The sequence below is a fragment of the Argiope bruennichi genome, chromosome 3 (genome assembly GCF_947563725.1).
Source record: "Argiope bruennichi chromosome 3, qqArgBrue1.1, whole genome shotgun sequence".
Lineage (NCBI taxonomy): Eukaryota > Metazoa > Arthropoda > Arachnida > Araneae > Araneidae > Argiope > Argiope bruennichi.
In genome coordinates this window covers 109,064,424-109,090,165 of record NC_079153.1, presented here as the reverse complement: position 1 = coordinate 109,090,165, position 25,742 = coordinate 109,064,424, and the positions used below count along the sequence as shown (strand labels likewise).

Genomic DNA, 25,742 nt, shown 5'->3' with positions numbered 1-25,742 from the left:
TAATTATCGTTGAGTCACAAAAATATAAACAAACTGAAGCTTATAAAAAAATTCATAAATTAAAATTTTTAATTTTGATTTCGAATGAATTCAGTGTAGAAATAAATACAAAAGTAGTAACATTCTTTTTCAACCACACTTCTTTTTTCTGTTGGAAAAAAGGAATGATACCGTTTTGTTTATTGTGTCCCTAGTCATTTTCTTCAGCTTCGGTAGTAGTTCAAAATATTTTTCCAATCGAAATTACACACATGAAGACATCTATGAGGAATAAATAACTGCATCTTTCTATTGTAAACTTAGTAAGAGTCAACCTATTTCTAATCTCTTTGCCATAGATATTAATCCGAAATTATCATCAAGTTATACGATTCCGATTCGTAAACATTACCGGAATAGGGAAAAGAATGGTATAGTAAAATTGCTTCAGTGGTTTAGTTTCAAAGTTTCTGAACTTTGTTTTCAAGTTTTTATAAGAAGAATGTGTGAGCATTCCAAGAGTACGAACTAGATTTATTTTCCAAGAATCCACCAAACAAATAAATATATAATGTTACAAAAGAATTTAAAAAATTTAAAAAATGTTTAATATTTCTTATTTATAAACATTTCTTTTACAAACATCTATACTAAATATCTAATGTATATTTTTAGTACAGAAAAAAATAATAAATCTGTAAACTTTTTTCTATGAAATTTATTGTTATTCATATCATTTATATAAGATTACAACAATTCTTAAAGTTCCCGAAACAATTTATGACTTGAACAAATTAATTATTAGCTTGTAATAACTACACATATTTTAAGAAGATGATACCTCAGATTCACAAGAATTACGGTATTTCAGTGTTTAAATATAATTATTTGAACTTCATGAAAGGCAATTATCTTGCTGAATTAAAAAAAAAAATCCTTCACAGGAAAGGTTTATTTTTATGGCAAAGTTGTAAAAGAAAGCAATTTTGGGGCAGAGATAAATGACCCACAGGTCATATTAAAAGAGTTCACAGTCGTCATCAGTGTTTCAGCGAGGAAAAATAATTTTTCATACTATCATTTTTACTATCGCAAAAAAAAAAAAAAAAAAAAAAAAAAAAAAAGACAAATGCATCATTGCTTTGTTTCCAATGTACTTCTCTAAGGCTGGCATTAATAGAAAAAGACGGAATGCATATGCACCTCCTACCTTTGTCTTTAGAGTAATACGCAATTTGAAGAAAGAAATTTACATATTCAAATACTCTAGTTGCCTTTGGCGACCAGCTGGTTTGCTGAAGATGATGAATGCGTGATTAATGATTGCAAAAATTTTCAATTAAATGTGTGATATTTTTTGATCTTAATGGCTATTTCAGAAAAATATTTTTAAGTTTCAAATTTTGACAGACATATAGCTTAAACCCTAAGCTGCTTTGTTCATTTTATTATGCATTTCCCTTACTTTCTCCCACTTCCTTAAAATTTAAACTTTGAAATTGAAGAGATTCAAGTAATATAAAAGTCATTTTCGCTGAAACCAAACATTTTTTTTAAAAAAAAAGAATAATCCAGCATTGAAATCTTATATAGATCTAAAGAAATATAAATCTACAGAACATTTTTTTTTCATAACTTGTGCAATATATCTGAATATTCGATAAAAATTTCTATGGTTCATCGTAAAATTCAAGTTTTAGTTTTACTTTCAAAAGTATTTGTTGTTATTGTGACTTATGGCACTTTACAAGCCCACCGGCAGTTGTCTGTCAGCGATTTAAGCTGAGTGAGCGTCTCTTATTTTTTCAGTAGCGCCAACTAAGGCCAAGAGTGCGACTTAGCTACTTCATGCATCATATTCGCTCGTACAACCCCTTTTTACAGGGGGGGGGCAGATTCACGTACCTCACATCAAAAGTATTTAAATGACATAAATAATAATATTTTATTTTGTTTCAGTCAATAAATGTATTACTGAAAAAATTATGAAGTTTACATTTTATTCAGCCTTTTCGTCTTAAGGAATCCTCTTCAGAAAAATATTATTGATAATCTAACTTTTAAATCAAAGAACATTTCAATCTTCTGCAATTCTTCTGGGCAAGTTATGAAGCTTTGAACATCGTTATTACGGGATAATGAGCAATTTTATTATTTTAGGCCAATCAGCCTTAAAGAACTTCCAACGTTGATTGGCATACCTTCTAAGCCAATGGTCAATGGATAATCTGAAATCGAGCTTTTATAAAAAAAATCATAATTTTCATAATTCAGTTTTAGTAGAGAGAGTGAACTTTTTTGTTAAATTTAAAATGCTAGTGTATCAGAAATATTTTATTAAATATGGCTCACAGGATTGATGTTCCATATAAAAATTTAAGATTCTTAATATATCAGAGAATTTATTGATTCAAACTAAATAAATGTTATTTTTTGCTTCATCTAGATCATTTTTCATATTAAATATATTTGCCTAATACTAATAATTTGTGCTTCATACTATCTTTTAGGACCGATTAGAGTGAACATTCTACATATGTAAACTATGCCTTAAATAATATAGAATTATTTGAATTAATGGTATAGATATTTTAAAAATTCACGGTAAATATTTTCTTGCATTAGTTTTTCGGGGGGGAAAAATCATGTTTCATGCTTATTTCATTTCATGGAGACACGTGCAGGAAATTACACTTTACTTTTCTAGGCTCAAGTAGCAGTAAGAATTAATTTAATCTACAAGATAATAGTAAAGAACTTATGTCAAGTGAATTACTTAATTAATTTAAAACAAAATAGCATTTGTCAGTTTCTAGAATTCATGCGAGACTTAGAAACTAAATATCTTCAAACTTGAGGTTGTGACATCATGCAAATCTGTATAGCTCATGTTGTGTTATTCATTTAAGTTAATATTTAAGTGGGTTTTATATGCATCTTTTGTCTCCATTCTCTGAATGGAATAATATTTTATAGACACACTTTAATTATTTACTAAAAGTTTAAAAAAGCCCATCATTTTATTAAAAAAAATAACATCATAATAAAAAAAACCATCATATAATTTAACATCATATAGATCACTACCATCTTCATCATTTATCTCTAGGGAATTTGCCGATTTATTCTTCTAAACTTATAAGTTTTATTCTTATAAAGTTATTCTTTATCCTTTTTTCTTTGCCAAAAGTATTCTGGTGATATTTGAAATTAAGTTTATCTAGCCTGCTGTATGGAGACATCTTCACGCTGTATGCTTCTGGACAGGTAATAAAAGAAAATACTCAGATCTCTACAAAAACAGTCATTCCTTGAATAGGGCTATTTGATGGATGCCAGTGCTTTTATCTCCTTTTCAATTTTAATTCAATCGACCGATACAGCAACAGAAAAAAAAAACATTGGTTTACAAAAGAATTTAAAATCATGAAAAACATCCCGGAATTAATGTTCTGAAATATAAAGAATAATCGATTGTAATTTGTATATATTCGAGTACATTCTTTATGGTACTCAGGAACTCTCATTTTAGTGAGAGCAATTGTTCCAATCGATTGAAAGTTGGCCCGACTTTCTTACGGATAGGATTCATCAGCAAACAGTTTAGAACCCTCCCCCCTCTCTTAACAGATAGTGTAATATTTGAAAAAAAAAATGGAAAGCCTTTCACGTTTCTTCGTTGAATACATTACTTTCAAAATTAATTATAGTGATGAGTTCAGTTTTCAAAATTCTCCTCCTAAATGGTTTTTTGGGCACACGTAATAATTATACAATTAAATATAAGCAAAAATATGTTTTAATTTATTGTAAAATATATTTTTATATTCTTTACCTTATTAAATTAATTCTTATACTAATTTTTATAGCAACAATTTAACAACTTAGTAATTAAATATTATTTAAATTTAATTACTTTAAAAAATCTGTCAAGATAATTGTTTAGAGAACCTTTAAAATTTTCTTGTTAAGAAAACTTTTTAACACAATTTAGTTTCAGTTTCAGTTTCTAAATCGAACTTCGGATCAGAACCCTTCATTTGATAAGAGAACAAAACTGACAAACCACAAATGTACAGGTGGAGAACGCGTTCTTCATCAGTTACTTGAGCGGATAACAGTCCTCTCTGTTAATAACGTACATTATTTCTAAGAGAGCTGAGTTGAGCTGCAGCAATTCTTTTGAAATCAATAATTCTATTATTACAATTATAACGAAATTTGGCTAATTCGAATTTCTCTCTAACGTCTTCAATTTCTTGCTTAATATAATATCAACTGGGTTTAGTTTTGTTAGTTTTAATTTTTTTTTTTTATTCTGTTAGCTTTCAATTAACCATATTGTACTACTATTAAAAACAACTATTGTCAAGACAAACCAAGTGAATAATTCATAGATATATTTACCCCCCTCCTCTTAGATATTTTTGAAAATGATCGAAATGTGTTTATTCATCTTCTGGAGTAATTTTCGTCAAAATATGGGAATATGCCGAGCTGTTTGTTTTGTACTTATAAAAGTATAAACTTAAACTTCATAAAAATATTAAAAAAAAACACTTGATCAACGGCAAAAAATTCCTTTCTTTTTTTTCCTGCATCTTAGAGAATACAAGAAATATTTGACCTTAGAGCGTTTTAAAAAATCATCGTTTTGTTAGGTCGTCCTGAAAATCTACATTTAATTTTTTCCTATATTTCTCAAGTTAATCATAATAGTTTGAGTTTCAATATCTCTGCAAGCTTTTCAGCTTTGTGCTATTATAGATTAGTATAAAAAATATTGTACTCATTAACATTTATAAACCACAAGAGCTGTATATAAATATAATTTTTTTCATCATTTTCACTATTCCTCCTTATAAAAGTCAAAGTATTTATTATTATCATGTGAAAACATGATGTTATATTGGTTTGAGGGTTTTGAAGCCACAAAATGCACGGGCAAAGCATTTTTGATTTATCGCTTTTGAGACACTAATTTTCCTCTTTTAGGGTTATTAGAAAATGATTAAGTTGTCACATTTGGCGACTTATCGCCCACAAAAAGTTACAACTTGGCCAAAATGTCCACCATGTATCCGATTCTTCTGTCTGGTCAATAAAGGGCAGGGTCGTGAGAAGTTATCTCCCGAAAAAGCACAAAGAAGACGGAAGGTGTTATAATATATATATATATTAGCGGTATGGGAATGCGCGAGGATAGAACCTGGGAACTTCTGGTTAGCAGTCCAGTAACTAAAACATTTTACCAAAACAACTGCTCGGGTAGAAGAGCTGTTACTGGCTTATATGCTATTCACCACAGTACTCTCCCTCCAGTGAGTCGAAGGCAAGACGAACGATTAGGTTGTTGAGTGGTGATATATATTAAGTTATTAGTAGCTGCTGTATTAATGGGCCTACCCAGTTGATTAGCGCCAAGCGTTATGGTGAGCGTTTGAGGTTGCTGATGCGCCAAGTGTGTCTGGCGACTTTTTGTTGCTGCGTCAAGTGAGTCTGACGGCTTTAGTTGCGGGTAGATGGCGCCACAACAGCTGTACGAAGGTTGAAGGTTCAGCGACCGAGGTCACCAATGAAGCAATAGGTGATGGACGAAGGATAGAATCTGGAACTTTCTGATTAGCAGTCCAGTAACTAAACCATTTTACCAAAACAGCTGCTCGGGTAAAAGATTGGAGCTCGAAAAATTTTTAGAAAAAAAAAACATCGCTATTCTAAAAATTAAAGATTATGCAATACAATAGTCACATAATCATTCCAAACCAGTTTAAACGAGATTTTTGAAAGAAAAAAAATAATAATAAAAGAAAGGCTTCGAAAACGTTTTTTAGGTGGACAGAATTTGAGTTGAAAAAAACCCATCGTTCTTTAAATATTGACACATGCGCAATCGGATAGTCACGTGATTGTTTCAAATGGTTTAAACTGATGACAAAGAATGACTTAAAAATAATAATATTCTCACATGATAACTTCAAATTTTTAATAGATTTCCATTTTTTTTTATATATACCTTATTTCATGAAACTTTGCAATTGGAAGCATATATTAAATTGCAATAGTTAAGGAAATAAACACATTTCACTTTTTTTTTGGGGACATACTACATTCTCTTCAAATGATTTCGTTACTGTGACCAGAAGACAAATACGAGTTCTCAATTACCCTTATTTTCTGGGGTAATTGGGAACAAAATGGAGACATTATGAACATTGCTGTAACTTAGACTGGTTATTTATAGACTAGTTTTATAAAAAAGGCATTGTTTAATGAGCCCTCCAGAATATTACGCACATCAATTAGACATATTTTCTTTCTGTCAGGAATATTTTAACTAGAAGAAAATGACAACTTCTGCTATATTCGTTCTTAATTACCCTAACTGACTGCATATATAAATGTATAATCATTATAATGATTATACATTTATATATGCATTTTATCTCAATACATTCAGTGTGTACATAGGTCATAAAGTTCTTACAAGAATATAATTATGTATATTTCTATAGAGAGCAAGAAATTTCAGAGCTCTTTTTTTATGTAATAGAGTTAAGAATGAATTTTGCAGGTCAACATATATTTTTTACGATTATAAGAACTAACTGCAATTATTGAGATAATATTTTAAAAATAATCATTATTAAAATAAGTTTAAGTCGCTAATAACCAACAAAAATACAAAAAAACAAAAACAAAAAAAAAGCAAACAGGAAGACAAAAAAAAAAAAATAAAATATGATAACGAAAATTTAATTGAAAGTTGTTGGTGCAAATGGAGCGTCTATAAAACGGATTATTGTATTATGAAGCTTCCTTCTGGTCTTCTTTTGTTTCTAGCATCTAAAATTTGTGCTATAGACACATATATTTGATAGATTCATCCCTACGCTATAGACTGCCGGCATCCTGGCTTAGGGGTAGCGCGTCTTCCCTTTGATATGAGTGGGCCGGGCTCGAGTCCTGGTTTGTGCATGGGTGTTCTTTACCTGTGCTCTATCTGTGAAGTGTGTGAAAGAGCATCTCTGTAAAAAGGGGTTGTGCGGGAGAGCGTGTGAGTGTCATCTTCATATGAGATAAAAGTTAGACTTCTGCCTTCAGTTGCGCAGGAGTCTTTACCCCCAGAAGCTACTGCATTCCTCATTCCCCAATCTTTTGTCTTAGTTTGAAATGGTATTAAATCCAAAGGAATTAGCAACAACAACAAACTTCCCACTTCCCGAAAATAAAAATTATCGTCAGCTGCATTTTTCTCTATGACATAGCCATTTAGCTCAAGGGAGTATACATATCGGACAGCATACAACAAAGAGTTATAGAAATAGAACAATTTGTACTCATTGGCGTGTCGCCATTAATGCTGATAAAAGCCACTCAGTTATGTTCCGCAAAGGACGTTTCAGAAAGAAATTCAAAATCTTTATTTCCTTTGAATACAATCTTTCCATGAGTAAAGAAACAAAATATTTTGATTTGATTCTCGATAGCAAGCTTTCTTTCAAAAATTACGTCAAATACAACACTTAATAAAATTCTGAGGATAAGTGCATAATATAAAATAATAAATTCGGCTTAGTAAAATATTAAGAGTGCTTAGATAAATTATGGGGAAAATGCATCTAATAATTCCATTAATAGTTTCACAAAACAACGAAGTTCTTTCTTCAAATAAACCTTAGGTTCCATTCTCACCTTGGTTTCATATAGCTGGGACAATGCTGTTAAAACGCATCTTAAGAAAGTTCAAATTATGCAAAACAAATTACTCTGAATCATCACAAATGTACCATGGTTCATAAGCTCCATAAAGATTTAGAGATACTAAAAATCGAAGGTTACATTACAGAACTTTCTGAGAAAATTTTAAGTCAGCTAAGCAGCAGCAAATACCCTGCCATCAAAGATGAGATCCAATTTACTCACAACTCCGAAAATTATTCCTGTCCATACCCAAAGGATGTCCCAAAATTAACGTAAGATTTGAGTGTGGCAAAACTATTGTGAAAAGTGTTGGCAACACTATTTAAAAAAAACCCATTTGACAGCTGATGCTTTAGGGTTAGAAAAATTGAGTGTTACATGATAGAAACATGTATTTTCATTTTTAAACAATATTTAAAAAATAATGAGTCTAGCGGCCGCAGCTCGAAAATTTGAGAATGGGGCCCCTAGCTCGTGTGATTTAATGTCATAGGGTTTCTTTTTATGGGGCTATCTGAAATCAAATGCCTATGCCAACAAGACCACATTCATTAAAAGAAGAAATTCAATCCTGCATCGGCGAAATTCAGCTACATTTATACAAAATTGGCATGGAAAATTTCGACAAAAGAGTGCGTATGTGGCAGAAAATCTGTGGAGGCCATTTGCACTATGTGCTATTCCATACATATCTTATCCTGTGTATTTTGCGATTCAGTAAAAATATAACAATTTAAAGGGAAAAACTGTTTTTTTTTTCATTCAAATCTTGCGTTAACACATTGTTCTGTCGTGTAAAGCTCCATTTTTCTTTATCCTAAACTATCAGCTGTCAAATTGTTTTTTTAAAATAGGGTTGCCAACACTTTACTATACAAAAAATGGCAAATTCAAATCTTGCGCTAATTTTAGAACACTCTTTAATAAATGGAACCTTTCAAACCACTTAAAATTTTTTTCAATACTTTACCCGCATTTGTTAAACTACCATCGCAATTCATTGCATTACTCTTTTACTTCACCTTGTTTCATCAGTGGTAATGTTGCGAAATGTTCTTTCCTTGATGATTTTATTGCACTCATTTGATTACACTCATGAATTATTAATCAATCTTAGTGGAGAAATGCTCCGACATGAAAACTCAACTAAAAATATCCGACAAATATACACTTATTTGATAGTTATATTTTACATGGAAAAAAACAAAATTCAAAGGACTGGAAGTTGTGCCTGTGTATTTTAATTAAATTTAAATAACAAATTTAAAATTACTAATTAAAAATATAACTTCGAATAAATCTTTCAATTTTTTTTATTTATTAAAATATTTCTGGTGCTAGTTAAAATTTCAAATTATAATAGGAATAAAACAATTAGAAACATGTTAGATGAAAGCACATTTAGAAAATAAATGTTTTAATTAAGTATTACTGGTAGCAACATTTTCTTCTTCTTTTTTTGGATATTATGAACCTCACATCCGAAATAATTTCATGATTAAACAGAAATGACAGAAAAAATTAATGTTAATGGAAACCCGGTAATTCGATATTCAAAATTATCTTTTGTAACAATACATACATGAATAAAAGTAAAATATACAAAGGTAGTTACTTTTTTTATGGGAAATGTTTTATAAATGTATTGCAAGCATAGTAGAATGTGTGTATGTGTTTGTGCACGTGCGCATGCATTTCATTATTCAAATATAAAAAAATAATTAAAAAACCTAGCAAATAAGAAAATTACTCAAGTTATGAAACAATTTCAAACTTCTCTAAAAATCTTGTTACAATAATTATGCAACCATGTAGCGCATAACAAGTATGCTAAAATTTTTTGTACAATATTAAATGTTGGTAAAGCAAAATGGATTGCACAAATAATGTAAAGTAAATATTTCACAGTTAAAATACTTGAGTCATATCATTTTCTCTTAAAGAGAATCGAACATCTATTTCTAAACATCGCAGCATGGTAATGTTTGTGGCCTCACGGCAGCGATAACTTATGCACAAAAATTAAAATTGCAAAGTGTGTGCAAAGAATTTCCGAATCAAAAGAGGGTAACATACTGTGTGTACAATTGAATTGCAAATTCTTCTGAAAATGGTCTCAAAAAAATGCGCCGTCTTGAATGGATTAATCTGGTAACTAATATAAAGAAAAGTATTACTACTAAATAAATTACATTTTTTTCGAATAATTTATTAAAATTACAGGAAAGAAAACTGTGCAGAAATAAAATTGATATCGCTGATTTTTTTTTTATTTTTAAAGAGATGTAAAATTGTTTTCTTTTTTATGAAATAATATAGTTTGAAATAATAGCGAAAAAGCATACATTTTTTTCATCAATTTTTATTTACAAATTCAATTAAAATTCCGAAAAACCCTTTTTTATAATGAGAATCTGCTCATTCAAAAAGTGATTACATGTCCAATTTAATAATTCCAATATTGTTCTGTAGTGAGTTTTAAATGTTTTTCTCATCACTATGTCACACTTCAAAAATTTTACAACCAGCGCAAAATCAATATCATGTAAAAATATCAGGAAACAATATTGCTCATCATAATATGATGAGCAATATATTAGCAATTCTATTATTATATTAGCAAGTCTGTCAAAAGTGCTAAAATATAGTTTTTCAAATCTGACTTAAAATAATTTTCTTATTTTAATCGCTTGATTTTTCATTAAATGTTTGTAAAATCAGTTTATCTCTCACTTCAAATTTCTTTAAGACGAATGGTAAACGCACGCGCGCGCACACACACGCATAAAAATTTAGTATTTTGCTGCACAGTCTCTTTTTATTCAAATGGAAAATATCGGTCATATGTCTAAGTATAAATCAAATTTCTGCAGATAAATATAAGGAAAAATGCAATAATGAAATTTTTATTTTAAGGAACAGATGACAAAATTCATTCTTCTAATCCATTGTGTTTTAAAATTACTATGTTCACGTACTTAGAGACAAACATAACAAAATAAAAAAAAGCAAAAAATAAATACAAGACAAAATTTTACACAGATAATTTATTTGGACATTCTAAAAGTGCATAAGTTAACTGTACACTATATACAATTTTTAGACATCCATTTATTTCGTGCAGTAAATTTAAGAATTCCACAACATCATATTATCAGCTGATAGATTTACAGCAGGTACATAAGGTCTAAATTTTACTTTCCAATAAAATGCATTTCTTAATAAATTGTGCTGGTGTAAATTCACATTTATGCTATTAAATTCATTTTCAGAATTTGAAATGTATTATTGCACTAAAAAAATTCTTCCCAATTTTTATTCCTTTATAAATTCTACATCAGCAAACAAAAATAGAATGCATTATTTTTTTTTATTACAGATTAAAGTTTTAATACCAGTATCATGTGACTATAAGTTTTTGATTCTTAGGAGTAAATTCCTGATAAAAAAAATTACCATTCATAAAATCATAATTACATTATTGTATTCAGGTATCAATATATATACAAAAGAAAATGATTTTTCTATGATAAAATGTTTATAAAAAATACCCTACATTTAATGCAATCTAAAAATTTCTAGAACAATTTTTTTTTTCTTTAGGAACAATTTTTACAAGCATTCTTCCTTCTTAATAATATATTTAATTGAAAGAAAAACTCTGAAATAACAAATAAATTAGATTCTGAGAAAATTTTTGATTTTTTTTTTTCTTGCATAAATATTTAATGCTCAGCAAGCTTTTTCACCTGTGTTTATGTTGATACATGGAAAAGACATTACATGCAGATTAATAAATAATAACTATTCTAAAGAAAATATTAATTTTACGAAGCATAGTGCTACTCTCCGATATGTTTATTTATTGCACGAAAGAGCAAGATCTAAAATATTCCTAATCTACATATCACATTTTCAAATTTCCATAATGTCAGTAAAGAACGATGAAAATTACGCATTTTTGAACGAAATATTTAATATTTAACATTAAAATACGTATTTTTCACGTTAACACATTGTCAGCCGGTTGGATAAAATAAAGTTTTATCCATGTGTATCGTTTAGACTGCAAGTTAAAATCTCGTTTGGTGTTTATTGATAGGATCGTTTGCGATATTGCGAAAAGGAAATATTAGGGTAAAAGTCATAACAACATTTTTCATCTTCTATCCGTTATTTGAAATAAACAATGTTTTTATATTCTTTCTTTCCTTTTTTTTTTTTTTTTTTTCTCCTTAAATGCTAATATTTGAATTCTAGTTATATTTCAACAATATATTTCATCAACAATTTTTTCATAAAATATAAACATTTGCTACATTTTCCGATAAAACTTATTTTTGCAGTATCCATTTGTACATAGCAGCACCGGCTCACAATACGTTAAGAATACCACCTACAATTCTAACAATTTCAACAAATTATAAAGTGTCTGAAAATCAACAGTCTAAGTGCCGAATGTCATTCGACATTCGTTTCCTTTGTTCGAAGTGGCCACTTGGTGATGACTTTCAAAACGCCATAAAGAATGTGCACAGTGAGTGCCGTGCTGCCTGTTTTCACCAGTAACTCCACAAAATTATTGATTCGTGCATATGGACGAATTTGCAATTACGTGCTGAGACTGGTGCTCTTAAAATGTAAACATTTCAGAAGAATGATCTGAAATAAAAGGAATGAAAATTTCAGAAAAAATGCCAACACCATTCAGTTCAAATTAATAACAGAATACTAATAAAATTATTTTCTCAAAATGTTTCAGTTTTAGTGCGAAAGTTACGTTATATTTTTTAATTAATATAGGAAGAAAGATATAAATTGTTTAAATATAAAGGAAAATATTAAATGACTTTGCTCATAGAAATAATTTATTTCTTTTTTTCCCCCATTCAAAATGAAAAAAATTATATTTTTAAAAAGTTAAAAAGTTAATTGTTTATTCTTTCAGAATAAAAAACAGTCATTATTATTATTTCATTATTATTGCACATTACAATATTTAGAATATTCTCATTATTCTGATATTTCCTTTATAGAAAACAAACTGTATTTGAGGACTATTTCGTTCGTTTGGAATATTGGTGCTTATTCAAAATTAACCTACTTATTCGAAAATACGAATGGAATAGTCTACAAATAATGACTACAAATTGGGCAATACCAAGTTATTCTAATCAGTCTACAAATCAATACGTATGCAAATTAAAAGTATACCATTAAAGTATATAATTCAGTTTTTCATGGAAAATTTAATTAATTCATAAAATAATTGATATTCTGTGAAATAACCGACTTCATACGGTTTAATGATAACATACATGCTGCAAAATAAAAATGGAAATAAAAATTCAATTTCGGAATATTTTGGAATTTTTGTCCCAAGAAAACATTTTTTTTTAAATTTTGATTTTAATATTGGCAAAAGCAAGCGACTGAATGGCTTGATGGAACAATGAAATCAGGTTGCATTTCATCATAACAATAAAAACATTTTAACAGATTTGTATCATATTAAACAGAAAAAACATTAATCAATTAATTAGAGAAAAAATATTGTATGGAAATGGGAATATTAAAAAGGTAATTTTTTGACTTTTAAGACAGAACCAAAGACTTTTTTGTGAGAAGACATATTCGGAAATAATAATGGGGAAGTAATACTTATAATGGAAAAACGCCAACAGCTTAATTTTTTAATCAATTTAACATATTTACAAATTTAATAAAAATCGGACAAAAACTGTACATTCATATAAGAGACATTAAAAAAACATTTATTTCTATGTTATTGAAAAAAAAAAAACAGCAATAAAATTATGATTGAAGAACATTCTTTTTTTAACACTTTGGCACTCGAAAGAAATTGCATTGTTTATATAGCCGAAAAAGAAGATGCACAGATTTTATATTAATAATTATTCATAAGCCAGTTGTCTTAAAGTGAATTTACTTTTATCGACGCATGTTGAGTGACTGATCAGAGTCCCAGCGTTGAAGTTCTTCCCTCACTAACTGTTCCATCTGCTGACGTTTGGCTTTTTCATCCAAATTCTCACTCTGAAAAGAAAGCAGAAGCATTCGTTTTATATAAATGTATTAACATAGAACAGGAATCAATGATGAGGTATTCAGTATTGCCAGGGAATATTTTAAACAATAAATGAAAAATTGTAAAAGCTAGTCCCTTCAGACATTTTATTCTGGGAAAAATTTCGCAAGTTAAATTATCTAAAATTAAAAAAGTAATAATAATTGAAAAATGCTAAATGAGATCAGCAGGCGTATTGAAAAAATAAAGAAGGTTCTTTCTTTTAATAATTTTAAAATAGGTGGCATAAATTTGCTCAAATATTCCATAATAAATACCTAATTTAAAGAGAAAATTTACAAGTAAAGGAATATATTCTACAGGTAGTACTATAGGTTTTCTATAGATAGTTAGGCAAGCGATTGCACTTATACGCACAGACATGCACGCACATGCATACACACACAGTTTGAAATTTTTAAATAAACAAAGCTAATATTTTTAACATTCGAATTTTCATCTGAGTATGAGATTCTAAAAATACCAGCATTTATATTTGAATCTGTTTAGGACTTTCACGAAATATCTAAAATGCTAAATAAACGTCAATTACCAAGTTTCGCGAATGTTGTCTTTCTCAATAAAATTTCAAGTATGCTTACGCATTAACATAATAAAAGTAAAAATACTTTGTAATTGACCTATAGCAGACATAAAACAAAAACAAACAGAATTTGAAAATTATAGAAATAACATTTTATAAGCGAAAAACAGTTTGCAAGTTTCGCAACATCATTAAGTATTTCAATTTCGAAAAGAATAATGTGTAAGATGAGCAAAAAAAGATACCTCGGAAATGGAGTTGAGGATCTTGTTCATGTTCTCTCGCCTCTTTACTTTGGCCTTTTCCATACCTTCCATCTTAACCAGGACGGCGTCGATCTTTGATACTATGCTTCCAATAGAATGCTCCATGCGATCCACACGGCGAGTGAGTCTTTAAATACAAAAATATCAGTAAAAAAATTAAGTTAATAACATTAATACAAAAAAATGCAAGTTTACACTATAATATAGAGTAAACTTGTTGTAAATCTATAATGTTCTTACAATTCAGTGATTGCACTTGTAGGAACAGGTTGTGAGTAACGCAACTCATCATCGCAAGTTATTGTGGTTCACACGTAACTAAATATTATAAATAATTATTAATGTTTTGTATTTGTTTAATTGTTATAATTGTTCATGTTTGTTTTTGAAGTACTTGCATCAAAAATATTTTATATATTATTTTTGTGTTAAATGAAACTATTTTTCTGCTGTTGCATCTGGCAACGAGATTATTATTGTAAAAATAAATAGAACGAGTGAGATGCTCGCCGTTGCTTGGATTTGACGTAGTTTGTGTTTTTATTTTAATTTCTTTAAAATACTTTAAATCGTTGCTCGTAATATCCTAAAATAAGAAATGTTTATTTTATGTATCGAGCGTTTACAATCTGCACATTAAAACGCAGAGTCATACGCCGATAAAGTGGTGACCCGGAAACAGAACTGCAATGGCGACCAGCGAAAAAGACGAACCGAAACTAAGTGCAGCGGATACAGCAGCTAATGGTGAAGTAGCCAAGGTTAGTATAAAAATTCCTCCATTTTGGACAGAAAAGCCAGAAATTTGGTTTTACCAAGTGGAGGCGCAATTTTCCATTAGTGGTATTAAATCAGAGGAAACAAAATTTCATTATTTAATTGCGCAGATGGAACCAAAATTTGTTGAAAATTTATGGGATATAGTCACTGATGCTAATGAAAATAAATATACCGCTGCGAAGGAGAGATTGCTGAATACCTTTAAAGAAAGCGAAAATAGACGTATTCAGCGTCTCGTGTCAGAAATGGAGTTAGGCGATTTACGGCCAACTCAACTACTTCAAAAAATGCGTAGTTTGGCGACAGATGGGATTTCCGATAATGTGTTGAAAACCCTATTTCTTCAAAAAATGCCCGATTCCATCCGAAATATACTAATCGTCAGCAATGAAGATATCCGGAAACTTGCCGAAATGGCTGACCGTATTGTAGAAATGCATCCGAATCGGGAAATATATGCTACATCTAGAGGTGATATACAGCAGGAGAGTGAAATAAATAGTTTACGTTCACAAATTGTTTCTTTGGAGCACAAAATCAACCGCTTACAACTTGAACGCAGTCGTTCAAGGAGCAGAGCTGCTAATAAAAACAATCGGGGACGCAGCGCGTCTCGTAAACGATTTAATCCTGCTGGTAAGTACTGTTTTTATCATTATAAATTTGGAGCAAAATGCTACCCTGATAAATGTAAACAACCTTGTGAATGGAAAAATGCAAATTCGGAAAACTAGCATCAGCAGCAGACTTAACGGCGAGTTCTGCTGCGGAAGTAAATCAAGATTGCCGTAAATACCGTTTATTTGTCTTTGACAAAACAACGGGTTTGCGTTTTCTTGTGGACAGTGGAGCTGATGTTAGCATTTTTCCCAATACTGCAAAACAAATTTCAGCTAGTGATTATAAATTATATGCTGCAAATGGAACTGAAATTGAAACATATGGAACGAAAGTATTAACCCTTGATTTGGGATTACGTCGTGAATTCCAATGGCCTTTTGTCATAGCAAATATCAAACAGCCAATTTTAGGAGCAGATTTCCTAAATCGTTTCCATTTGTTAGTTGACGTTAAGAATAAAACATTAATTGATGGAATAACTAACCTCTCTACTGAAGGTAAAGTTGCACCTGCCTTAAACGTCAGTGTAAATACAATGTACAGTGCCTGTAAATATTCAGATTTATTGTATTTGTATCCATCTATTACAAAACCTAATTTTTTCATTTCTGATGTAAAGCATACTGTAAAACACCACATAGAAACTAGGGGACCACCAGTGTACTCTAAAGCAAGGCGATTAGATCCGAAGAAATTAGAAACTGCCAAACAGGAATTTAAGTTTATGCTGGACAATAATATTATTCGTCCATCTAAATCAGAGTGGGCCAGTCCACTGCATATGGTCTCGAAGAAAGATGGATCTTTCCGACCATGCGGGGACTACAGAAGGTTGAATGACCAAACACTCCCAGATAGATATCCAATTCCTAGACTCGAAGATTTTCAGCACATTTTGCCAAACAAAGTCATATTTTCTAAAATTGACCTTTTTAAGGCCTATTTTCATATTCCTGTTGCAGAGGAGGACAAGAAAAAAACAGCTATTATTACTCCGTTTGGACTTTACGAATTTAACAGAATGAGTTTTGGTTTGCGGAATGCTCCGGCAACATTCCAAAGATTTATTCACGAAGTATTTCGAAATTTAGACTTTGTGTTTCCTTATTTAGATGATGTATTGATTGCCTCTTCTAGTGCAGAAGAACATCGCTCACATCTCAAAATTGTTTTTCAACGCTTAAATGATTACGGGCTTCGCATAAATGTCAGCAAATCAGTTTTCGGAGTTGATTCACTAGAATTTTTGGGCTATAAAATTTCGGCTAAAGGATCAAGGCCTCTGCCTGAAAAAGTAAAGGCCATATTAGAGTATCCATTGCCAAACAACCTTCAAAAATTGCGTACATTTTTAGGTATGCTAAACTTCTATCGTCCATACATAAAAAATGCTGCGGCAACTCAAGCCCCTCTTCATGAATTTTTAAAAGGTGCCAAAAAGAAAGATCAGAGAAAAGTGCCTTGGAGTGAGGCAACTGTAAAATTATTTGAAAAATGCAAAATGGATATAGCAGAAGTTGCAATGTTGACATATCCAAATTCCGATTATCCTCTGTCTCTTCACACAGACGCATCGGATTTGGCTATAGGAGCAGTTTTGCAACAACACGAACCTGATGGGTTGAAACCTATCGCATTTTTTTCAAAAAAGTTAAATGAGGCGCAAACCAATTATTCGACGTACGATCGTGAACTTTTGGCTATTTATTTGTCAGTAAAACATTTTAAGCATTATTTGAAAGGTAGAGATTTCCAAATCTTCACTGATCATAAACCTTTGGTTTTTGCTATTAAGCAAAAGAACGACAAAGCGTCGCCAAGACAGTTGAGACATTTACAGTATATTTCTCAATTTACCACAAATATATGTCATGTAAAGGGTCAGGAAAATATTGTCGCAGATACATTATCGAGAATTGCTAATGTTAACCTGCCAACTATAGACTATGATCAAATTGCTGAAGCCCAAACTGATGATGACGAACTGAAACAACTGCGACTTTACAGTAAATCCTTGAAATTTAAGCAGTGTCAACTTCCATCCGGAAAATCTTTATGGTGCGACACATCTACATCAAAGGTTAGACCTTTTATTCCAAAGCCTTTCCGTATGCGGATGTTTCAACAAATCCATTGTTTATCTCACCCTGGAATTCGTACAACAGTTAAAGAAATGTCATCACGATTCATTTGGTCTTCACTGAAACAGGAAGTTCGTAACTGGACACGAGCATGTCTCCATTGCCAAAAAAATAAAATTTCGCGGCATACAAAATCCGAATTTGGAACTTTTAAACCGCCAGATGATCGTTTTAGTGTAATTCATATTGATTTGATTGGGCCGTATTCTCCATCGGATGGATACATCTATTGTTTGACATGCATCGATAGACACACATCTTGGATGGAAGTGGTTCCTTTACGACAGATCACTGCTGAAGTTGTTGCACAAGCTTTTTACGAATGCTGGATAACACGATTTGGAGTACCTTCTCTCGTGGTTACGGATCGAGGAACTCAGTTTACTTCAGAATTATTCAAAAAATTAGCAATCATTTGTGGTGTAAAATTACGGCATACGACGTCTTATCATCCCCAAAGCAATGGAAAGATAGAACGCCTACATCGCACGCTAAAAGCAGCCATTAGATGCCACAACTGTATTCGATGGACTGAGTCGTTGCCTACGGTTCTCATGGGTTTACGAGCTTCTCTTCGAGACGATTGTAGTTTTACAATAGCCGAAATGGTATTTGGTAAATCTATCAAATTACCTGGTGAGTTTTTTGAAGATTCGAAAACTGTGTCCATTACAGATTCTTTTGTTGATAATCTACGAAAACAGATGCAGTTAATAAAACCAAGAATACCCAAGCAAAAATGCAAACAACACATTTTTGTTCCACAAGATTTAAATACAGCTACTCACGTATTTCTTAGGATTGATCGCGTAAAAAAACCCTTAGAACCGCCATATGAAGGACCATTTTTAGTATTACAACGAACGAAAAATTTTTTCACGTTATTAATCAAAGGTGAACATGTAAATATTTCTATTGATCGAATTAAACCAGCCTATAAATTAACACATTTTGACACTTCTGATGCTCCATTGCCATCAACTGTTAACAGTCCTGCATCTTGTGAACCCAAAAGAAGTGACTCAACTGAAAGGATGCAACATAAGAATGCATTAAGTGATTCAATAAAGGACGAGAAACTGCCTGCTTTAACCACACAAACACGTTGTGGAAGGAAAATAAAACGACCTGTGCGTTTTACAGACGATGCATAAAATGTTGTTCTAGTGCATTCTATTCATATTAAATTTAAATGTCATTTTCAATTTTTTTTTCTAATTAACGTAACTTTGTTACTGGCAAGGGAGTGATGTAGGAACAGGTTGTGAGTAACGCAACTCATCATCGCAAGTTATTGTGGTTCACACGTAACTAAATATTATAAATAATTATTAATGTTTTGTATTTGTTTAATTGTTATAATTGTTCATGTTTGTTTTTGAAGTAATTGCATCAAAAATATTTTATATATTATTTTTGTGTTAAATGAAACTATTTTTCTGCTGTTGCATCTGGCAACGAGATTATTATTGTAAAAATAAATAGAACGAGTGAGATGCTCGCCGTTGCTTGGATTTGACGTAGTTTGTGTTTTTATTTTAATTTCTTTAAAATACTTTAAATCGTTGCTCGTAATATCCTAAAATAAGAAATGTTTATTTTATGTATCGAGCGTTTACAATCTGCACATTAAAACGCAGAGTCATACGCCGATACACTGATTTTCTTTTGTAAATATGTGCATGAATACCCAATTTTCCTTATTGCGTGAAAATTTGCAAATTCGTCATCGAAGAAGATAATACTGTTATTTAAACATTATGGATTTTACATTAAGTATGGTAGAACATGCTAGCACGGACAAAATCATAAAAAATGATGTAGTGGTTCAGAAGGATAATGAGTCATCTCGGAAAGCACATTATGCTTCCAAATAGTTACATTATTAGAAATGGCCATAACCATCGTACAGACTATTACTATTATTTACTATTATATTATTATTACTATTCACTATTGAAATTGGAATTCTATTTGAGGACATGTCAATAATCAGATGCATGCATAACTTTTAATCAGGTGGATTGCAAAATTGTTACAAAACTGCGGACTTTGCAAGGAAAGATCAGCATATCTTTGCAAAATATAATGAATGTAAATATATTGGCAATGAAATTATATATAAAAGAAGTTGTTTAACTTCTTTTTTTTTGTTTGGTTTACTGGTATAAGAGTCATAACTAGCTATACTGCGCCAAGCATACGGTAAAGTCAGAATAGATTATATATATAAAAGAAACGATTATAAAAACAAATGTAAATATATAAAACCGCATAAAATATGACGACGCAAATAATAAAAAGGATCCTAAATCAAGGTTAAAAAAAATGCGAAATAATGGTATAAAGTAGACCCATTTAACAGAAAAGGATATAACAAATAGAAGAAAAAGGTTCCAAATTCCAGTCATAAAACCAATAACTTTTAAAATTAAAAAAAAATTTGGGTAGTATTTTTCATTCTTAAATTTAATAACTTCCTTTCTTATAAAGTTAATGGCAATGACTTTAAAAAGTAAGAACGTTAGGATTTAAAAGATAAACATTCGATTAATATATGATGAAGAGTAAAATCAAAATGAAATCTGCTACACATAGGGGCAATTTCGCCAAATATAAGATATTTATTGGTAAAACGAGTATGTCCCATTAAGAAACGCTCTCTCGTATAGGCAAACCAGGCCGTAACCCAATGTCCTTTTTAATAAAATGTAATTTATTATGGATTAGCAGATCCCATGTCTTTTGACCGGTAGAAACGATATGATTGTTTAAATAGTTTTTAACATCGCAAAAAGGAAGACCCAAGTTCAAAATCCCCGTAGCAGATCTTGCAAAGCTGTTTAAAAAATTAGTACAATTGTTTTAGACACCTTGTATACAGTTACCAAACTGCTATCAGTTCCATGAATTTAAAGAATAGTATATCACGAATAACGCCTTTAAAATTTAAAATATTAGGGACAAATATTTAGGACACGTTATTGATAAAATAATGTTACAAAATTTCTGGGTTCGTTTGGATAGTGGGAGTTATATGGTGTGGAGAACGCTAAATCAACAGGCGGCAGTAGAAAATAAAACAACGACGTTTATTTACACGTAGACACACAGGACAGCACCAAGACGACAACTATATACAGCACAGAAGACGATTATCTTCAGCCGAGACGTGCAGCATACAACAGTATACACAGCAGCTCTACTCCGTCGCTGCTCCGCTAGTACCTGGAAGACGAGTTCTTCACCGTCGCTTCCGACTACTCTTCGACTCCACTGGTCCACGACTCAATTCACCGTCTGCTGGCAGCTGCGGGTGCTTCCTTTTATAGGTCTCAGGAGGCGGGGCTAGGAGCCTCTCAACCAATCAGGAACGCTCGAGGCGTATCTCCGTTCCTACCGGACGGATCGGGAAAATTCTCGATGTTTCGGGTATAATCTATTTTTGCGCCAAAGTCGCCAAGCTCTGGAACCTCCTATGGAACCAACTATGCTGGAAAGCCGCATCACAGATTCGTAACAATAATTAACACACAGGATACCAAGAAGAAAATCTGTGCGGATATATCTGATTTTTTGTGTTCTACTGCTGTTTCCAGGTACAATCTAAACAATAAAGGGAGAGAAAGAGAGAGAGGAAAAGAGGATGGCTAAAAATTTTGGGAAATTATTTCTTGCTCCTCTGGATAATGTACCAACAGTTTTTTAAAAAAGTTACAACAGTAGATTATTTCATCAATATACTCGAGTCTAAAACTTTTAACATGATAGAACTGATCAGTTATGAATTTTACACTCATTCATTTTTTAGAAAAAGTTATGAATATATTAAAATTAGAATGAGAGAAAATCAAAACAAAACAAAAAAAAACCCATTGAGTTAATTTTTTTTTTCTTAGCGTAATTTTTGTGTAACATTGTACCAACTTCGTTATGGATCTATATATCAAACTTCATATTTAATCAATGAAACCAGTATTTCATTTCAGCTATTTTCTTTTCGGAAATATTTTAAAATCTATTTTTAGCCGACATCTATTAAAATAAATAAAATTTTATACGATGAATTTTTTTTTTTCAAATTAAGTAAATCTTACAACGAAAACTAAGCGTGCATATAAAGCCCAATGATAAACAGCATGTTACAACAACAATAGAGTCTCTAATAGATCATTACACATAAATTTTATAAAAAGTATCTTTAGTATTTAATTCAATTCTTATTATCGATATTTATGAAGATTCTATCTAAAAAAATCTGATTTTAAAATCAACAAAATTTGGCCTTACCTAAAAAATTTATATTAAATTTCCTTATTACTTTTTGTAGTAATTAGTAAATTAAAAGATTAATCTTTTCTGAAAAAAAAAAAACTTTACCCAAGAGAAATAATTGATTAATTTCAAGAAACCTTTTTGTATTAAGTTTCACTCAATGGTTTTTTTAACTTTTTAGTAACACAGTAACCGCTTCCATTCGGAACCTTGATAATAGTTCATATCATTACTGGACAATGCAGAACAGATTCAAAGTTCAGATATTTTGATTTATATTTTACAGTAATTGAATATCAATTAGACAATATGGCATTATGATTATCCGGATCTTCATTAATATAAATATATCAAAAAATAGAAACTTTATATATTATCTTTTATCAGCTCAGAGATATATCAGAAATTAGGATTGTGACCTTTACTCGAAACGCTTGGGGGTTTTATTATCTAATAAGAGAACAATCCATAAAATCTTATATTTGAGACCTTCCACATTTCAAATTAAATCACACAATGAATTATTGATGATATAACTATCAGGTAATGAATTTAATAATAACACATAATAAAATCACGCAGACCTTCCACATTACGCGATTTTATCACATAATAAATCCTGTGTTGAATTTTAGTATGTTTTAACTATAGATTTGTTATACATACACATTGAATTCGTCCGCTGGAACGCCTGATCCGTTTCCTCGTCCAAAAGCAGCGGCGGTGGGTGGTCTTGAAGCGTCAGACGCTATCATGCTCTGTTGATTGTTTATCTCGTCGTCCAACTGCAGTTTCTGGCCCTCCAGGTCAGCAAACATCTGCTGCATTTCCTTCTCATCCAGCTCCCGGTTGCCGTCCACGTCGTACTTGGCGAACAGCATCTCGATTTCCATCTCCGAGAGATTCCGTCTGTGAGGGGAGTAAAAACAATGAGAATGGTACTGAAAAGTCAAATTATATCTTGTCTGACACGGAACGGAATATTGAAAAGAGATTACAAGCTCCTGGACAGTTGTTGAGATTAACAAATGATAAGAAATATGCTTTATGGGGATTATTCAAGTGAGGACACAGTACAGTACACTCCCGATATCCGGTTCGCGACTATCCGGCTTCCGTACTATTCGGCCTATTTTTCTTTTATCGTAATTAAATTAGAAAAGCAAGGCGTTGCATTGGAAGTGGGCGTCTGCCACGATCTTTTATGTGTTATGTGGAAAATACAAGTTGAGACAGGGAAAGAGCAGTGTTCTGCTCTTTCCCTGGTTCGTCAGTGTGTAACGGATCTCATTTGTTACTGCTGTTCTTGATTATAACTGCACAGTACGTATAGTATTCGTAAATTGTCCTCCGGATTATGCTTAATGTTTTTTTAAGCTTACCACAATGAAGATTTCAAAATAGATGATGAATGAATAAAAAAAGTTGTGATTATGGAGGAGAAATTAAGCGTTATACAGCGACTAAACTTTGATGTAATAGCAAAAAGTATAACTTCAGAGTTAGAAGTTTGGAAAAGTATAGTGGGGGACTGGAAAAAAAAATCGAAAAGAAATTGAAAAGTGGTGTCTTGCAAATAAAAACTTTGTCTTCTGGTATTGGTGGGCAAAGAAATGAGTATATAAAAACTCCAGCTTTTTATTATCCGACCTGCCCTTACGCCACATTAGGCCGGATACTTGGGAGTGTACTGTACATGGCAAAAATAAAAGTGTCTATCATCAAACTACAAGCTGTCTATGAATTTGTAGCTCATCATTTCTCCGAATTGAATTTATTAAGTTGCCTTTTTTAAGGCCCGTGAAAAACTAAAAAATGAGTTACAACCTTATATTTTAGCTAACTTCACTTCATAGTTAGATAAAAAAGAAATAACATATCTTTCCCTGTTTAGAAGTATCTGCAGATAATTTAAAAGTAGGGAATAAAACCAAATTAAATATATATACATAGTAAAAGACGTGAGAGATAATTTAAAAAAAAAAATACAATAACAAAAAAAAAAGATAGTAACAAGAGTCACCGGTAGGAGAAATTTCGGCGCCATCAGAATGAAAATACAAAATCAACAATTACAGCAAATGCACGAAAAACAGATTACGCAAAATTTTATTAATGTTCGAGTGATAAAAAAAATACATATACAGAAATGAATGATACACAGAATGAAACTTATAGAAAATAATTTTTTTATTAATAAATACGAGGAGTAGAGTTTTTAATATGCTGATAACTCTGATCAGTTTGTTTTGACTCTTGTCATAACTCTTGTTTCTAACCTTTGTGTATAAGATATTATATCATCCAATTCTTTTTAATCGTAATTCATTTTCTTAGTGCTTTTCATAAGTTGAAGATGAAATATGATTTTTCATTCTATTCATTAAGAGTTTTAGTTGCAGATGCTCCTAAATAGGGAAAGATATTTTATGGCCCTGTAAAATCGGCTCCGCTAGAATATTGATGCTTAAAAATAACTAAATAAATAGCTATTGATATTATGCACAGAATAATCAATCACCACAACTGCTGGATTGTACATGTTATGAGAATTTCATAAAAATTCCTGTTCAGATATTATACAAAAATCAGAATAAAATGACCAAGTGAAAAATTATAATTTATGAATAATTAGTAGATACATTAACTAGGGATAAAATTTGAATAAATATTCTAGAAATATTGCTTACCATAACACAGAACTAATATAATTTATTTAATTCAACAATACTACTGTGGTATCAATGCTATAAAGAAAGTTTTCTTATTTTTTTTTTCCATTTATGATTGACTTTCTGGCCAGAAAAAAAAATTATAACCTCACAACAGTCTCAACAACTTTATCACATTAATTTCTGATTATAAACAGAAATTCAAATCAAATTAGATATCAAGCAATTCTGTATATAATATTCAAATTCTAAATGGATTTCGATATATATATATATATATATAATTTTTACATTCAAATATTTAAAAAAAAGAGAGATTGGTAAGTTATGCATTTGCTTTAAAACGTCATGCTATTAACATAAATGTTGGAATTAAATATTTTTGTATTAGTTATTCGCTTATTTATTTATTTGTAGTATCTGCATTTTAATATTCAGATATAGATTTTATTTGTGAATGTTATTTCTTATATAACAGGAATATGTATTTTGTTTTCTCAAAATGCAGTTTCCTGTTCTGTATGATTATGAATATTAATTCTTATTTTTTTACATATTAGCAATAATAATTCCAAATTATAAAAGCATGAATATGCATTCGTTGTTTTATCCTTTACACTAAAATCCTATTTAGCTATTCTAAATATTAATATCTTTTAATTTGTCGAGAAT

The 25,742-nt window shown here is 30.7% G+C and overlaps 1 protein-coding gene across 1 annotated transcript in view; it reads right to left on the bottom strand.

Moving 5' to 3' along the window:
- Positions 1 to 10,712: 10,712 nt before the first annotated feature.
- The window catches only part of LOC129963628 (polycystin-2-like), a 65,174-nt gene continuing 50,144 nt past the window's right edge, over positions 10,713 to 25,742 (bottom strand). Inside the window, exons 14-17 of the mRNA XM_056078109.1 lie at positions 23,065 to 23,307; positions 14,561 to 14,708; positions 13,634 to 13,740; positions 10,713 to 12,345 (exon numbers count right to left, since the gene is read on the bottom strand). Of these exons, the coding sequence (XP_055934084.1) occupies positions 13,636 to 13,740; positions 14,561 to 14,708; positions 23,065 to 23,307 (496 nt within the window). The 3' untranslated portion in view covers positions 10,713 to 12,345; positions 13,634 to 13,635. The remainder of the gene's footprint in view (positions 12,346 to 13,633; positions 13,741 to 14,560; positions 14,709 to 23,064; positions 23,308 to 25,742) is intronic.